We start from the raw sequence: 18,634 nt of genomic DNA on the forward strand, positions 1-18,634 counted from the left end.
TTTTTTTTTTTTTGGTTTTTCGAGACAGGGTTTCTCTGTGCAGTTTTGCGCCTTTCCTGGAACTCACTTGGTAGACCAGGCTGGCCTCGAACTCACAGAGATCCGCCTGCCTCTGCCTCACGAGTGCTGGGACTAAAGGCGTCCCAGCTCTTTTTAACACTTTTGAAGAGGCTAGAGAAAGAACTCAGGAGCTGAGATCACCGACTGCTTCTGCAGAGGACCTGGGTTCAGTTCCCAGCTCTAGGGATGGTGCCCATTGTAGCTAGAGTTTTCCTGCCTTGCCCACAGTCAGGACAAATTTCTGTCACCCGCCAGTCCCACAGCCGCTCAGACCCAACCAAGTAAACACAGAGACTTATATTGCTTACAAACTGTGTGGCCATGGCAGGCTTCTTGTTAACTGTTCTTACAGCTTAAATTAATCCATTTCCATAAATCTATACCTTGCCATGTGGCTACTGGCATCTTCACATTCTGCTTGTCCTGGCGGCAACTGGCAGTGAGTCCTTCTGCCTTCCATATATCTACTCAGGCACACACCTGCACACGAAATAAGTAAATTTGTAAAACAAAACAATGCCTTTTGAAGTAGAGAATGCTGGTACAGGAAGGGGATTCAGGAGTTTAGTCATCCTCAGCTATATGGGGAATTTAAGGCCAGCCTGGGCTACATGAGACCCTATTTCAAAAAATAAAAAAATAAAGACATACTTTTTAATATATGTGCTGACAGAAAAATGCTAGTATTTTCCACATTAGTGTTATATTATCAGCATGGCACTGCAATATACTGTTGTCATCCAGCATTATGTGCATCCTAGATTATCTAACTTGACACAGAGTGGCCCAGTAGGTAGGTACATTTATAAAAATATATAGTATTCCACTGTAAAAATTCAGTATTGTTGGCCAGGTGGTGTTGGCACATGCCTTTAATCCCAGTACTCGGGAGGCAGAGCCAGGCCGATCTCTGTGAGTTCAAGGTCAGCCTGGTCCATAGAGCTAGTTCCAGAACAGGCTCCAAAGCTACACAGAGAAACCCTGTGGGGTGGGGTGGGGTGGTGCAGTATTGTATTTTAGGCTCAGCAGGTACTCAAGCATGATGACCAGAGTTCAATGATGGAACTCCTGAAAGCTGTTATTTAACCGCCACACATGCATTGCCACACTCAAACACACATCGAACACATGTGTGTACATAATCATTGGAAGTAATTTTTTTGAGTCAGTCTCACTGTGTCACCAGGCTATCCTGTAACTTTCTATGTAGACTAGGCTAGCGTGGAACTGAGTTCTGTCCCTGGAGTGCTGGGATTAAAGGTATGTACACCATACCTGGCAATACGAGTGTGGCAAACTTCAGGGGCGGGGCTGTAGCTTAGTGTTAGAGCATGTTGCTACCATATATGAGGCCTTGGGTTCAAATGCCAGTACTTCCAGAAAAAACAAGTCTGATGCAAATATTTCATTTAGCTGTTTTCTTAATGGTGGACATTAAGATTGTTCTTACGTTTATGCTTTTATCATGAAGCAGAACTCTTTGCTGCTCTCCTAGGCACCTATGTGGATTATGAAATGTTTGTGTTGGTGGGTGTGGTCTCTGAACGCTATGTTTTGTCAAACATCTGTCCTATGATTTCTCTCTTCTCCACAGGGATGCCATTGAAAAGTTATTTCCTGATGCCATTAGAATGCGAATTGAAGACATTCAACAGAATAATGACATAGTCCAAAGTCTTGCAGCCTTTCAAAAATATGGGAATGATCAAAGCCCCTCAACTCCCAGCACAGGGCGAGTGAATCAGCAGAGAGGAGGGGGATTCTTCTCCGGCGTACTCACAGCTTTAACTGGTGTAGCAGTAAGTTTGGCTGTTTAATCTGCACCCTGTGCCACCCACAGGTAGCCCAGAAGTCAGTTCTTCTAACATCATTTGAAACAGTTGATGGTGTGACCATGTGTAACTCATTAAAATTGTATTGTATGTTGGTAACAGAGACCATAACAGTAGTCGGTGCCTTGGTAAGTGTTAGCTCTGTCCTGTTCAATCCTCCTGACCTGTGCAGTGAGTGGCATCATGATGAACCCTATTTTAGAACTGAGGAAAGGGGCAGAACAAGACTGAGAAACCATATCTGCACTGATGCTAGACTCTTTTTTTTTTTAAGGATTTATTTATTATGTATACAGTGTTCTGTCTGCACATATCCCTGCAGGCCAGAAGAAGGCACCAGATCTCATTACAGATGGTTGTGAGCCACCATGTGGTTGCTGGGAATTGAACTTAAGACCTTTGGAAGAGCAGTCAGTGTTCTTAACCTCTGAGCCATCTCTCCAGCCCCATGCTAGACTCTTAAGAGCACTTAGGACACGGCCAATGAAAAGACTTCTTGAACTCTTAAAAGTTTTCCCCATAGGAAAGGCATGTGAGTTGGAGGGGTCAGGGATGCAGCTGTTCCTCAGCTGTCTGCTGGCTACCCTTTCCAGATCTCTCTGCCAGCCATGAGCAGAAATGAGTCTGAAGACATTGTGTCCTCACTTCACTAGGGCAGAGATTCCCTGTTTTCCTCTATTCTCAGATTCAGCCCCTTCCATGCCCCGCCCCACATTCACATCCTCAGAAACTGACTTTTCCACTTCTGACAGCTGGTCTCCTTTCAGGTCATCCTGCTTGTGTATCACTGGCGCAGCAGAGATTCTGAGCATGGCCTCCTGGTGCACAAGGCTGTGGCCAAATGGACAGCAGAAGAAGTTGTCCTCTGGTTAGAACAGCTGGGCCCCTGGGCTTCTCTGTACAGAGAAAGGTTCTTATCTGAAAGAGTAAATGGAAGGTGAGGAAAAAAAAAATCTTCCACACCAGGCCAGGCATGGTGTTGCATACCTTTAATCCCAGAGGTAGTTGGGATCTCTGTCAGTTTGAGGCCAGCCTGGTCTACCTAGTAAGTTCTAGTCTAGCCAGGGCTACATAAAGAAATGCCATAAAAAACAAAACCCTCTGGCATACAGCCATGTTTGTAGATGACTTTATTGAGATACATTCTACCTGCCACAAATCCTTGTAGAAGTGTATAAACGTGCTGTTGGAATTTTTTTTTTTTTTTAACTCTTTGGCTCTTTTGGAGTCCTGCCACCCAGCTCCCAATTCACATGGAGTCTTATTCTTTCTTATGAATGTCGGGCCTAAGCTTGACTTGTTTCTAGCCTGCTTTTTTAAAATTATCCCATCTGCCTTTTGTCTCTAGGCTTTTATCTTTCTCTATACCTTTCTTTACTTCTTACTCTGTGGCTTGCTGTGTAGCTGGGTGGCTGGCCCCTGGGGTCCTCCTCCTCCTCCTTCTTTTGCTCCTAGATCTCTCTTCCTATTTATTCTCTCTGCCTGCCAGCCCCACCTGTCCTTTCTCCTGCTTTCCTATTGGCTGTTCAGCTCTTTATTAGACCAATCAGGTATTTTAGACAGGCAAAGTAATATAGCTTCACAGAGTTAAACAAATGCAACATGAAAGAATGCAGCACACCTTTACATCATTAAACGTCATTATGAAATCTACTACTTCATAGCTAACTTTATTCTCCTAATGGAAATATTTGTTCTTGCAGCCATCTTCCCATGTGGAACGGAGTCCACAGGGCAGGTGCTGTGCTATCTTCGTCCTGGAGACATCTATTACATTCCAGGCACAGGGTCACACAGAAGCCTCTGCTGAGCCAGTTGTTGCTGTATATGCATCTAATTCCAGCACTTAGAAGGCTAAGGAAGGCCCGAAGACTGTAGTTAGAGACTTGCCTATGCTGAGCAAGACCCTGTCTTAAATAAAACAAACATATTTGCCAAATATATTTCCATGGCAATTCTTACTGAGGTTTGCATTTATGTCTGTCAACAACCGGTTTGATTTTCCTTATTGTGATGCCTGTAAATTGTATGGGCCTATAGCCTTTTGGTAATTATATGTTTATGTTCTATGGCAATTTTCATGTCCTAAAATCATCTGACCTTTAATATTTGAAAGTACTGATCTATAAAATAATTTGTTAATGGAAAAAAAAAACAAATGTTCCACACATAAACAGATGTAACACGTCTTAATATTCCATAGTAAACATGGGTTTGTAATGTCTTTACAGATATGTACAATCAGTCTACCTTCAGAACAATTTCTTGACTCCCAAAAGAAAACTCTTCCCTTTCCTGGTCCACCTCACTCCCTTCTCCCTCAGCAGATACCATTTATCTTTATCCAGAAATGTTTTTGACTATGGTTTTTGCATATTAATATAATCATACAATATGTAACCCTTTTGTGTTTTTCACTCGGCATAATTTCAGGGTTCACACATGAGAAAAAGCATGCATCTGTGCTTTATTCTTTGTCTTTAAAACTCCCTTGTATGGATAGACCAGATTGTGAGTTCTTGACTTGATGAACATTTGAGTTGATTCCATTTGAGTGCTGCTAAGGTCATTCATGCACAAAGTTTTGTGTGTTCTGGGAACTCTCTTGGAGAAGAATGGCTGCATCATAGGTTCAATCTGTTTACTTTTCAGAGACATTGTTGAACTGTTTTCCACAGGGGCTGAACCATTTTATATCAGTGACATTTTAACTTCTGTGTTACCCCTCATTACTTTAAAAATATAATGTAAGACATTGTGACCTCAAAAGTGCAATGTGTTTATGTTGCCACTCTTCACAGAATATTGCTGTTAATATCATAATAGACATAACTGAGCATGGTGGTACACAGTTGTCATCTCAGCACTTGGAGGTAGGAGGGTCAGAGATCAAGGTCAAACTGATATACATCATACCCTATCTCAAAAAAACAACTTATTAGACATCTTTCCAATTCTGACTGTATTTCCTTGGTGGGGTGTCCTGCTGGGGGTCACACAGGGCTTTGAACAGCCAGCTCCTCTCTGCCACTGAAGCCCTCCGCAGCTGTGGCTGTTCTGTGTTTATGTAGGAAGGAACCAGTGTCAAATTCTTTATTGCTGAACTTGATCCCATCATACGAGGATGGTTTAACACTGAGTCATTGTAGAGATAGATTATTGGGGTTTTGTTTGTTTTCTTTTTACATTTTGTTTTGTTTTCTCATTTAACTTACTTTTTTAGATAGTGACTTTTAAATTTATTTATTTTTATGTGTATGTGGTTTTTACCTCCATTTTTGTCTACGCACCATGGTTATGCCTGGCACCTTCAGAGGCCAGAAGATGGTCTTCAGATCCCCTTACATATAGTCATGAGCCACCATAGAACCTAGGTCCTCTGGAAGAGCAGCCAGGGCTCTTAACTGCTATCTTGCTAGTCCCTAGATAATTGTTTATTGATGAGGTAAATAAGCAAGGGATTTAGAACTTTCATTAAGTTGAATCAGTATCCCAATACACTGTTTTGTTTATTTTTGAGATTGAGATCTCGGTATGTTGCCCAGGTTGGCATCAGACTTAACCATTCTGTTGTGTCAGCCTTCCAAGTCACTAGTATTACATATACACATTATTGAACCCAGCTGAAACAACCACTCTTAATGTAATAAGTTGGATTTCCTTCTGGATTTTTCCTACACATACTTTTTTAAAAATAAAGTAATATATGACAACAGGAATCTGTAGTTGACAGATTGGAGGCTTAAGAATAAACACCCTGATGTGCCTAAGGCAAGTCACTTTATTTCTGAAGCCAGTTTCTGATCCACAAAATGGGCATGATGTTAAATAGATAATGACAATAGTGTGTGGAAATATTTCCTATGGTAATTCGCTGGTAGTAAGCAAACTGCTCTTGGCAGTCATCAGGACTGCTGCCTGCATTTAACATCCTGCCTTTCCAAGCAAGCCTACATATTTGCACAGTAAGGCAGAACTCAGTGTTTAAGGTAGGCGTCTTGTGTATAATCTCAGAAGTCAACTTTACCCCTCCCCACTCCAGGTTGCTTTTAACTTTGACAGAGGAAGAATTTTCCAGGGCACCATACACCATAGAAAACAGGAGCCACCGAAGAGTCATCCTCATGGAGTTAGAGCGGGTGAGAACTCTGGGTGTGAAGCCACCCCAGAATCTCTGGGAGTACAAGGTAAATTCTCATTTGTTCGTTTTTTAATTGAAAAAAAAAAGGTGTGTGTGTGTGTGTATAGAAAACCACTAGCAATTATCTTCCTGCTCATTATATAACTTAAGAAAGAAAGCATTGTGGACCTTGAAGCCACAAGTCCCACCCCTCTCCAGAGGCACTATGTTCCTGCCGTGGAGGCTGCACAATTCTCTCAGGCCTCTGTCCACAGGATTCAGTGTTTCACAGGCAATATGCAAGAAGCACACATAGTCTTCTGCAAATAGCTGCTTCTCTCTGGTGCTCCAGTTCATTCTGTTTCTCTTTAATCTTTCACTGGACATGTATGTGACAATTATGGATTTCCCTGTTGGTGGACAATAGCAACTTCTCTGTTTTCACTATCACTAACAGTGCTGCTTTGGACATTCTCATCATTCTTCAGCTCATATACACAGGTGATTATTGCAGTATGTAGAGGAGTGGAATTATTAAGTCACAAATAATACACAGCTTCATCTTACTATATTTGATAACTTGATTTCAAATGACTATCATTTGATTCTTCTTCATAGACAGAATGTAATGTATACTGCACTAAAGAACAAGTATCTGGATTATTCAAACATGCATATTGAAAGAGACATTGTGAAGAAAGATAAAACTATATAATGCTTACACATACAGTGGGAAATGCTTGTAGTTCAAGAGGCAAAAATGGAACAGTCAAGTGGCTTTTATCCATTCTTGATATATAGTGAAAGAGCCCACTCATGTTTGTAGCTCCTGAATTGAGCCTTTTTAGTAGATAGTTTGTTAATAACATCCCAATGTAAACTGCACTGGCTTTGGGGGTGGGGTGTTGTTTTGTTTCTTAGACACAGTCTGTCTTTGTAGTCCAAATTGACCTGCAACTCACTGTTCTCCTGCCTCAGATTCCTCAGTGCTAGGATTACAGACATGCACCACCAAGTCTGGATGGGAAAAAGATATATTTAATGTAATTGGTCATAGCAGTACATTAAAAAAACCTAAGGGAGCCAGGTGGTGGTACATGCCTTTAATCCCAGCACTTGGGAGACAGACACAGGTGGATCTCTGAATTGAGACCATCCAGGTCTGCAGAGGGAGCTCCAGGATATCCAGAAAAAACCTGTATCAAAGAACCAAAACCAGCCAAACAAACAAACAAACAAACAAACAAACAAACAAAAAAAAAAAACCAATCTAAGGGTCTGGGGAGATGGCTCAATGGGTAACGTGCTTTTTGTGCAAGCATGAGCTAGTTCAGATTACCAGCATCCATGGAGAAGCAAGGCATGGTGGCCTATGTGTGTAACCCTAGTTTTAATGGATCGGAAACAGGTGGATCCCCAAGTCTTGTTGGCTAGCCAGCCTAGTCAAATTGGTAGGGTTTAGGTTCAGTGAGAAACTGTAACAAAAGTAAGAAATAGAAGAGGTCACCACTGTTGACCTTTGACCTCTGCACACAGGGGAGAACACCTTCACAAATATGAACACATAAACCACAAACACACACACACACACACACACACACACACACACACACACACACAGAAAGAAATTTGTGCCTGTCATCAGCAAAGTTAAATAACAGACACAGACATACAAACATCCACTGAAAAAGGGAATGTGTTAATAAGGAGATCACAGGGGTAGCTTAGTGGTAGAGCTTAGCATACCTGCACAAGGAGCCTTTGTTCAATACCCAGCACATGGATGGATGGTTGGTTGGTTGGTTGGTTGGTTGGTTGGTTGGTTGCTCTATCAAGAGATAGGCAAACAGATAGAAATCTTTTTTTGAGGCAAAATCTCACTGTTGTCTAGACATGTCTAGACTTGACTAGAACTTGCCATCCTCCTGCCTCGGGCTCCCAGTTGCTAGGATTACAAGCCTTCATCCCCAGGCTTGACTCTTGTTTGTTTGAGATAGGGTCTCACCGTTGTAAAGCCCTGGCTGTCCTAGAACTCACTCTGTAGACCAGGCTGGCTTCAAACTCACAGAGATCCGCCTGCCTCTGCCTCCCAGGTGCTAGAATTTAAGGCATGTGTCACTATGACCAGCATCGTGCTTGACTCCTAAAATTAACCTTTCTTAAAATTTATCCCAAGTTAAGCCGGGTGGTGGTGGCGCATGCCTTTAATCTCAGCACTTGGGAGGCAGAGCCAGGCAGATCTCTGTGAGTTCAGGGCCAACCTGGGCTACAGAGTGAGTTCCAGGAAAGGCGCAAAGCTACCCAGAGAAACCTTGTCTTGAAAAACCAAAAATAAATAAATAAATAAATAAATAAATAAATAAATAAATAAATAAATAAAAATTCCTAAGTTTTTTTTTAATTTATCCTAATTTTTGAAGAGTGGGTATGGAGTTACTCACTTGGTAACTTGTACAGTTTGAACAATCCTCCTACCTCCACTCTACAAGTGCTGGCATGATAGGGTTCAGCACCCTGCCAAACTCGTGGTGTGTTTTATAATAATGTTAATTTTTATTATGTTTATTTATTTCCGGGTGTGTGTGCATGCATGTAGCTACCGTGGCACATGTGTGGAAGTCAGGAAAATGTACAGATATTGGAAGTCTTTCCTTCTGTCGTGTGGATCCTTGGGGTCAAACTCATGCTGCCAGGTTTGGCAGCAGGTTCCATTATGCACTAAGCTATCTTGCCTAGCGTAATATATTTTTCTTGGAATGTGCTTTGGTGTATGGCCTGCTTACATCTCTGTGTACCATATGTGTGCCAAGTGCCCTCAGAGGTCAGAAGAAGGCATTGAATCTCCTGAAACTGGGATCAAAGGCAAGCACTATCACACCTAGCTAACCTCTTAGGTTTTGAAATGCTATTTTTCTATGTGACTTATCCATGAACTTGTTCTGGTACCAAGGCTGGCCTCAGATTCTTAGGCTTCCTGCTGAGATTAGAGATATGTGTAACCATGCCCAGCAAGAGTAGAGCTTTTTACAGTATACCCCAACAAATGGGCTCTATATTACACAAAAGATTGGCGGCAAAAGTCATGGGACTTTGAAGGAGTGCAGGTGGTCCTCTGTCTGTCTTGTCCTCTGCAGGCTGTCAACCCAGGCAGGTCCCTGTTCTTATTGTATGCCCTCAAGAGCTCCCCAAGGCTTGGCTTGCTGTACCTGTACCTGTTTGACTACACAGACTCCTTCCTACCCTTCATCCATACCATCTGCCCTCTGCAGGAAGACAGCTCTGGGGAGGACATCCTCACCAAGCTTCTGGTAGGTCTACAGAGTTCCTGAAAAAGGTAATTTGGTATGGGACAGAGAAAAACCAATATTTTTATTTAAATCAGGTTGATTATGAATACAATCTCGGGGGTTGGGGATTTAGCTCAGTGGTAGAGCGCTTGAAGGCCCTGGGTTCAGTCCTTAGCTCCAGAAAAGAAAAAAAAAAAAAAAATACAATCTCTTTCTAAAGAAAAAAGGGGATATGATATAGATATAATAGGATAAAAGGGTAGATTATTGAACCTACTTTTAAAGAACAATTTGCTTAAAAATGTTATACATTGCTATGGATTTTAGTTTATTGATACAAATTTAAAGTTAATTTTGTTATACTGTATATATTTTTTTTTTGGTTTTTCGAGACAGGGTTTCTCTGTGTAGCTTTGCGCCTTTCCTGGAGCTCACTTGGTAGCCCAGGCTGGCCTCGAACTCACAGAGATCCACCTGGCTCTGCCTCCCGAGTGCTGGGATTAAAGGTGTGCGCCACCAACGCCCGGCGTCTGTATATATATATATTTCTATTCTCATTTGAGGTATTATGTTTATGTAACTCATTTAGATTGTAATGGATAATTTAGAAAAACAGATTAATAATTAGTCTTCTATAATAGTCAAACTTGTAGCATGTTAGTTAAGTTTTCTAGGTATATATAGATATATTTCAGATAGGTAGATAATCTTCAAATACTTCAAAGACCTACAGAATATGGCATTTAAAATGTTTTAAAAATTTAGACTTTCTGGACAATGAGACATATCTGATCCTGGCAGCATCGATTTACTTCAGAGAGGAGGATGGGCATTGAAGATACTCTATATAGAGTTTATCTTCTTCTTGGTAAAAATAGCCATTTGGGCAAGAAACTGTTCTTGCCTGGACTGCTTGATCAACTGGACATGCAGGACCCATAGGAAGGTGACCACTGAACTTTGCTTGGCGAAATGGTCCTTTAGGTTCCTGCTTCACAGAGGAAACTGCCAGACATTTCACAGGACACAGAGAGAAAAGACTGAGAGACTCTAGGCCTGTGGGCTGAAGACAGATGCCCCAACTTACAAAGGAACATTAAGTGACTATCCAGGCTGCCAGCTGTCTCTGTCCACCCGGCAAGACTCCCAAAAGTTGCTTGTGTCCTTCCAGTTCTCAGATAATATTATATCCTTCTGGGACCTTTGATGTAGTTGAAGACTAGATTGTTATTTCCTCAGTTATGATAAAAGATAAGTTAGATATGAAACCTTAGACTCACAAATATAGGATAGATAGGGTATCTTCTTTAATTTTGCCAAATACAAATAGGCTAGATATTATAACTAGACTAGAGATTGTAACTGTAATTCTTGCTAGATAACTGTTTTGTCATATGTAATTTTACTATATGAAAGTTAAAACCTTCCTTTTTTTAAAAAAAAAAAAGAAAAGGGGAAGTGCTGTGTATATCGCGCTGTATAAATAAAATGCTCATTGGCCAGTAGCCAGCAGGAAGTATAGGCGGGACAAGTAGAGAAGAGAATTCTGGGAAGTGGAAGGCTGAGGCAGAGAGACACTGCCAGCTGCTGCCATAACAAGGAAGATGTAAGGTACCGGTAAGCCACGAGCCACATGGCAAGGTATAGATTAATAGAAATGGGTTAATTTAAGATAGAAGAACTAGATAGCAAGAAGCCTGAGCCATTAGGCCAAACAGTTTAAATAATATAAGCCTCTGAGTGATTATTTTATAAGTGGGCTGTTGGGCTGCCAGGCTTGGCGGGTTCTGGAGAGAAAACTGTAGCTACAGTAATTCTACCATACCTCAGTGTCGTACGGAGAGTACACCAGCCTTTGTGTAATTTTGCAGGGAGAGTTCCCTGAAGAAGAAAAGAAAGACTGGCCCTCTCCTGGAAACCAGCTTTGTTTTCTGCATTATCCAACCAGAGTGATGGCCCTTTTAATCTTGAAATATTATTTTTTTTTTTAAAGCATTGCTTCTGTTGCAAAAGAAGTTATTGTAGGTCCGGAACATCCTAAGAGATTAGTATGGGCTTTCAAATTTGGCAGGACCATTAAAGGGCAGTAATTAGCCTACTACAAAGTAGGGTTTGGATCTTCTCTGAAGGCCTCACAGTAGTAAGCCGTGGTCCAGGGTATGACGACTTGCATCGGCCAATTGTTTCTGCCATGTCATGTGTCATCCCCCAACTCCTGTGGGACTCATTTTACTGGGACGGCTTCTCTGATTCTACTTGGTCATTTGCTACTGTTGGATTAATTATTATAGTCTGTCTTTTCTCAAAAAGTGTCATGAATATAGGAAGTATGATCTGTAACCCACACCCATAAATGCTAAAGCAGAATTTTCACATCTCCAAAGACCCCTTTAGACACTGCAGTCAAGTGCCTGCCTACTGATTTTGGTCTTGAATGGAGTTGAAAGTCTGCTTTACAGGTGTCCCTGTAATGACCTAGTTTCCAGCTATGACATGCCTATGAGGGTGCGCACAGGAGCTGTGGATGTCTGTGTTTCCACAAGCACCAGGAACCCGACTGTGTGTGTGTCAAGCTCACTTTTTGTCGGCTAACACCGAATTTAAAGTGTAAGTACACACTATCAAGAAATCATTTTCATGCTGGGTGGTGGTGGCGTACGCCTTTAATCCCAGCACTCAGGAGGCAGAGCCAGGAGGATCTTTGTGAGTTCGAGGCCAGCCTGGTCTACAGAGTGAGATCTAGGAAAGGTGCAAAACTACACAGAGAAACCCCTGTCTCGGCAAAAAACAAAACAAAACACCTATGGGGTTGGGGATTTAGCTCAGTGGTAGAGCGCTTGCCTAGCAAGCGCAAGGCCTTGGGTTCCTCAGCTCCAGAAAAAAAGAAAGAAAGAAAAAAGAAAAGAAAAAAATCATTTTCTTTCTTTTTTTGTTTTTTTTTTTTTTGAGACAGGGGCTGTCTTGGAACTCACTCTGTGGACCAGGCTGGCCTCAAACTCATAGAGATCCACCTGCCTCTGTCTCTAGAGTGCTGGGATGAAGGGCCTTTGCCACCCATCTTCAGTTCCATACTTGCCTTTTATGAAGTACGGAAGATCCAAACTCTGGCCCTCATGCTTAACCATTAAGCCATTTTCTAGCCCCATCCTTATCTATTTTAAGATGAATTATTACAAGGGAAATTGATACATTAATATTCTATTTTAAGCCACCCACGTGCTTTTAATCTTAGAACTCTGAACTGAGGCAGGGAAAATGTGAGTTCAAGGCCATCTAGAGCTATATAAAAAGATGCTGTCTGGAAAAAATACATAGATTGTTAAAGGGGCGTGTGCGTATGTGCATACAATGTCAACATCACTTGTGTAAGTCGGTCCTGTGATTGGGACTGTGTGTGTGATTCTTTAAGGACCTGAGGGAGCCCACATGGAGGCAGTGGAGAGAATTTCTTGTCAAGTACTCCTTTCTCCCGTACCAGCTGATTGCAGAGTTTGCCTGGGACTGGCTGGAGGTCCACTACTGGACATCACGCTTCCTTATCGTCAATGCCATGCTGCTCTCTGTTCTGGAGTTGTTCTCTTTTTGGAAGATCTGGTCGAGAAGTGAGCTGAAGTAAGTGACTTTCTGTGGTTGATGGTTGGAGCAACAAGGGGTAGTGAAGAACATCAGAGAGGAAGTCCTTTACAGCATCCTTCAGGCTGGGATGGGGTGATTCTGTGCTGAGAGATGGAGTGGGCTCGGCAGTGCAGAGCAAGGGCTGCTCTTGTAGAGGACTGCAGTTCAATCCCCAGGACCCACATCAGGCAGCCTACAATAGCTTGTAACTCCAGCCCCAGGAATCTGACATCTACTTCTGGTCTCTGAGGGCACTGCATTCATGTGCAGAAACCCATGCATGGACTCATACATATACACATAATTAAAATAAATAAATAAAAATAAGTTTTTAAAAAAATTCTGCCTAGACTCCTCAGGCTCTGGTCTGACAAATACTGCTTAATCAGCAAATAAGAAAGTTACTGTCGGGGCTGGAGAGATGGCTCAGTGTTTAAGAGCACTAGCTGTTCTTCCAGAGGTCCTGAGTTCAATTCCCAACAACCACGTGGTGGCTCACAGCCATCCATAATGAGATCTAGCATACATGCAGGCAGAACACTGTATACATAATAAATAATAGATAGATGGGTGAAAGAAAGAAAGAGAGAGAGAGGGAGGGAGGGAGAGAGAGAGAGAGAGAGAGAGAGAGAGAGAGAGAGAGAGAGAGAGAGAGAAAGAAAGAAAGAAAGAAAGAAAGAAAGAAAGAAAGGAAGAAAGGAAGAAAGAAAGAAAGTTGCTGTGTCCAGAAGGCAGACTGCACTGTGTGTGGTGGTCTGGTTTTGTTAGAGTCTGTCTAAGTTAGGTTTCTATTGCCGTGATAAAACACCATGACTAAATCAACCTGGGGAAGTCCAGCGTGGTGGCACATGCCTTTAATCCCAGCCCTTGGGAAACAGAGGCAGACAGATCTTTGGGACCTTGGTCTACATAGTGAGTTCCAGGCTAGACAGAGCTTCAAAGCAGGATCCTGTCTCAGAATAAAGAGATAAATACATAAAAATAAAAACCTAAAAACTAGCCGGGCAGTGGTAGCGCACGCCTGTAATCCCAGCACTCGGGAGGCAGAGGCAGGCGGATCTCTGTGAGTTCGAGGCCAGCCTGGTCTACAGAGCTAGTCCAGGACAGGCTCCAAAGCTATAGAGAAACCCTGTCTTGCAAAAACAAAAAACAAAAAAATAAACAAACAAACAAACAAAAACAATGAACACTGTAGCTAGAGTTTTCCTGCCTTGCCCACAGTCAGGACAAATCTTTGTCACCCGCCAGTCCCACAGCCGCTCAGACCCAACCAAGTAAACACAGAGACTTATATTGCTTACAAACTGTATGGCCGTGGCAGGCTTCTTGCTAACTGTTCTTATAGCTTAAATTAATCCATTTCTATAAATCTATACCTTGTCACGTGGCTCGTGGCTTACCGGCATCTTCACATGCTGCTTGTCCTGGTGGCGACTGGCAGTGACTCCTTCTGCCTTCCTGTTCTTTCTTTTCTCCTCTCTGCCTATACTTCCTGCCTGGCCACTGGCCAATCAGTGTTTTATTTATTGACCAATCAGAGCAACACATTTGCCATACAGACCATCCCACAGCACAACACAAAGAGCCAGGCACAATAGTGCATGCTTATAGTCCCAGCTACTCAGAACCCTGAGGCAGGAGGTAACAGGGTTGAGACAATAGTAAGATCCTGTGCTTACTAGTTTTTTGTCAACTTAGTACAAGCTAGAGATGAACTTCAATTGAGAAAATGTCTTTAAGATTGGCCTGTAGGGGGCTGGAGTGATGGCTCAGCAGTTAAGAGCACTAACTGTTCTTCCCAAGGACCTGGGTTCATTTCCCAGCACCCACATGGCAGCTCACAACTATGTGTAACTCCAAGATCTGACACCTTCACACATATATGCAGGCAAAACACCAACACACATAAAATTAATATTGATGAGCCAGACGGCGGCAGCGGTGGTGATGCATGCTTTTAATCCCTGCACTTGGGAAGCAGAGGCAGGTGGATCTCTGTGAGTTCGAGGCCAGCCTGGGCTACAGAGTGAGATCCAGGGAAGGCACAAAGCTACACAGAGAAACCCTGTCTTGAAAAAAAACAAAAAACAAAAACAAACAAAAAAATTAGTACTGGTGAGGCAGAGGTGTTTCTCCAGATGTGGGAACAGATGAGATGACGGGGCAGACACCCTCAGTGCCCCACCATGTCCAAGCCTGCCCTCCACCACTCTTCTTTTCTTTTCAGGACAGTGCCCCAGAGGATGTGGAGCCATTTTTGGAAAGTGTCTACGCAGGGGCTATTCGTGGCCATGTTCTGGCCACTCATTCCTCAGTTTGTCTGCAACTGTTTGTTTTACTGGGCTCTGTACTTCAACCCAATTATTAACATTGATCTGGTGGTCAAGGAGGTCCGACGTCTGGAAACCCAAGTGTTATGATCAGCAGCAAGGTCCAGGAGAGCCTGTGAGTCTCCCTGACATCCAAGCTGTAACACTGAGAGAGGCAAGGAACTCATTTCTACCCCTGGTAAAGCAAGGTGCTGCCTCTGTGTCAAGGCTTCAGCCAGGTCCCCTCCTCCTCTGTTTCTTGGACCTTGGCATCTGACTGCTACCCAGGTCAGGTGGGACTCTTTGACTAATACTCAGCCACTCTTCTTACGTGGACTTAGAAGGCTCAGGCTACTCTGGCCAATTGGATGGAAGGTCGTGAACACAATTCAGAGTGACATGTCAGAAGACCTCCATAGGCTGGAGATGGTGGTGCATGCCTTTAATCCCAGCACTTGGAAGACAAAGGCAGGAGGATCTCTGAGTTCAAGGCCAGCCTAGTCTACAAAGAGAGTTCCAAGACAGCCAGACTACAGAGAAACCCTGTCTCAAAGCAAATAAAAATAAAAAAGAAGGCCATCGTGGTCTACTAGCCTTAACCTCATGGACTGACAGGCCCCCCGAAACCAGGCTTCTTGGTGCCAGTCCTGTCCTGTGGGTCAAGTTTAGGAAAACAAGGATATAGAGTTTGGTCATAGGCATGGATAGTTACATATACAAAAGACAGAGGAAAACCCAGAATTCAATCACAGTTTCTTATTGAGTAGTGAGTAGGTTTCAGAGTAAACCCAGAGAAAGCTTCAGGCCGAGAGAGAATGATAGCTAGCTGTCTTGTTTCCTGTTTTGACATTGGAAATTCAATTCTCCTTTCTGTGAACAGGGAGCTGAGTTGGATTCCCATCAGGCTGAGCCTAGTCGGGTGACTGAGAGCACTGCGTGGGGTTTGTTTTGAAAAATTTTAATCTGCAGGATAAATCCAGTATAGTCTATTCAAGGAAACATTTTTGTAAGCTGCTCTCACATCGTATAATACATACTCTTTATTGTCTTGTTCTGAAGTACAGCATCGGGTATAATTATACCAAGTGCTGCCTTCGTAAATATGGAGTGAGCTGAAGGGTGACATTTATTTCTTGCCAGTGTGGACACAGCAGGTGTAGAGTGTGAGCTTGTCAGCTTTGGCCTTATGGACACAAGCTTAAATCCAAAGAGAGAGAGAGAGAGAATGTGTGTGTGTGTGTGTGTGTGTGTGTGTGTGTGTGTGTGTGTGTGTGTGTGTGTGTAGAGAGAGAGAGAAAGAGCAAGAGAAATAGACTTTGTAACTCATTAACCCTTTAAGATTTCACTTAAACTTTGCATTTGAAAGTTTGGGAAATTACTTGAAATAAAAATTAAAGATTTTTATACAAATAAAACCTCTATAGAGAAATCTGATTGCTGAGGAAATACAAGGAAAATCATGCATTGCTTGGTGTGTTATGACTCAATCACATTGAGTGGGGTGTTGAACCAAGATGCTGCTTAGTGATCTCTCCAGTGAAGGAAAAATGTTCTTTCCCAGTTTTCTCATGGAGCCCCAGCGCCCCCTGATTTTGTCTACATAAGACAGTGACTCTGTGGTTCAGGCACACGGTAGCATTTGTGCATTCTTGGAGACAACCCTGGAGATTCCTTCCTGCTTTTCTTCCCGTGATGAAGTAGAGTGACTGACAAGTTATTAGTGGCTGTGCTAGGTTCGGTAGTGCCCAGGTTAAACCATAAGTAGCTAGCCTCCCGATATCCCATTCCCACCTATGGCCTTCCATGCTGACCCCATGTACACCAATACCATATCTCAAAGATGAGTAATTCCCAGATCTGCTCTGGGGAAAGAGGAGGTGTGGACTACAGCAACCAGATGGGCTGGTGCTCCAGCTTCTATTAGAGTAGGCATGCTCACAGCCAGGACCAAAGGCTTGCTCTAATCCTTGAGTCTTCCTACCCTTCCAGGGAGGCTTAGTGACGTCAAAATGGAGGTGTCCATGTGAAACATTCAGACATCTCCAAATCTGAGCTTTATATAGCCCAGGCTGGCCTCAAACTGGTACCATAGCCCAAGATGATTTTAAGCTTCTGATCTTTGGGTCTCTAGAATTACAGGTGCATGTAACCACACCCAGTTTTTTGTGGTTTTAGTGATGGAACTCTAGGCTTTGTGCATGAAAGGCAAGCACTCTGCTAACTTAGCGACATCCCCTAGCCCAAAGGAAGATTTCTTCATACAGATCCTAAGAAACAGTTGACAAATAGGAGATGCCTCTGTTGGAACCCTGGGCTTTATTTGTGGTGAGGCACAGCTAATCCAACAATGGCTGGCTGTGAATGAAAAGTCCAAGAATCCAGTGGTGGTTCAGTCCAACTGGGTGAGCTGGGTGTCTCAGCTGCTCTTCAGTATACACTGGAATCCAAAGAAACAGGCTCTAAAGCTACTGAAGGACTAGATTGCTAGCAAGGCAAGGTCAGGCAGGCAAAGAAAGGACCTCCTTCTTCCTCATCTTTATACAGGCTTCTAGCAGAAGGCGTGGCCCAGACTAAAGCTGTGTCTTCCCACCTCAGGATCCCAAGTAAGGGGGATCCTCAAAGGATGTCACCTTTGAGGTGTCTTCCTATCTCCAAGATCTGGATTAGAAGTGGATCTACCTACTTCAAATTAAGCAAAAATTTCTCATAGGTGTGTCTAACATTTTTGGATTTTAGTTAGGTCCAGGAGACAACCAAGAATAGCCATCACAAATCTACTCCTTGTTAACTTGACACATAATCACATGTCCTTAGGTCATGATTAATTAACAAATAAAAACAGCCAGGTCATAACACCTAAACATAATATAACTATTCCACATACAGTTAACAAATGCATTATATATTTAGCCGGTCATAATTATGCCTATCATAATATAACTATCACTTGTACAACCGCACACACATTAAATGTTGAGTAGTGTCCCTTGAGGGACATTCTTTTAGTATCTCAAACTTAAATATGATAACCATTGATATTCTCTTAATTGTTGTGTATCACATGATAAAGAAATTGAGGAAAAAACCAAGTATCTATACAAATGCTTTTTTTTTTTTTTTTTTTTTTTTTTTTTTTTGGTTTTTTAAGACAGGATTTCTCTGTGTAGCTTTGCACCTTTTCTGGGTCTCACTCTGTAGCCCAGGCTGGCCTCGAACTCACAGAGATCCACCTGGCTCTGCCTCCCGAGTGCTGGGGTTAAAGGCATGCGCCACCACCGCCCGGCTCAAAAGTTTTTTTTTTTTTTTTGCTTTTTCGAGACAGGGTTTCTCTGTGTAGCTTTGCGCCTTTCCTGGAACTCGCTTTGGAGACCAGGCTGGCCTCGAACTCACAGAGATCCGCCTGGCTCTGCC

At 42.8% G+C, this 18,634-nt stretch overlaps 1 protein-coding gene across 2 annotated transcripts in view; it reads left to right on the top strand.

The window, feature by feature from the left end:
* Nucleotides 1-16,688, top strand: part of Bfar (bifunctional apoptosis regulator) — a 37,615-nt gene extending 20,927 nt beyond the window's left edge. Inside the window, exons 3-8 of one of the 2 annotated variants that reach the window (XM_037200845.1) lie at nucleotides 1,655-1,859; nucleotides 2,645-2,829; nucleotides 5,935-6,079; nucleotides 9,147-9,320; nucleotides 12,709-12,911; nucleotides 15,142-16,688. In XM_037200845.1, the coding sequence (XP_037056740.1) occupies nucleotides 1,655-1,859; nucleotides 2,645-2,829; nucleotides 5,935-6,079; nucleotides 9,147-9,320; nucleotides 12,709-12,911; nucleotides 15,142-15,334 (1,105 nt within the window). In that variant the 3' untranslated portion in view covers nucleotides 15,335-16,688. The remainder of the gene's footprint in view (nucleotides 1-1,654; nucleotides 1,860-2,644; nucleotides 2,830-5,934; nucleotides 6,080-9,146; nucleotides 9,321-12,708; nucleotides 12,912-15,141) is intronic. The other variant, XM_028890051.2, reaches the window with a different exon arrangement.
* Nucleotides 16,689-18,634: the final 1,946 nt, after the last annotated feature.

Source organism: Peromyscus leucopus, chromosome 8b, assembly GCF_004664715.2.
Source record: "Peromyscus leucopus breed LL Stock chromosome 8b, UCI_PerLeu_2.1, whole genome shotgun sequence".
NCBI lineage: Eukaryota > Metazoa > Chordata > Mammalia > Rodentia > Cricetidae > Peromyscus > Peromyscus leucopus.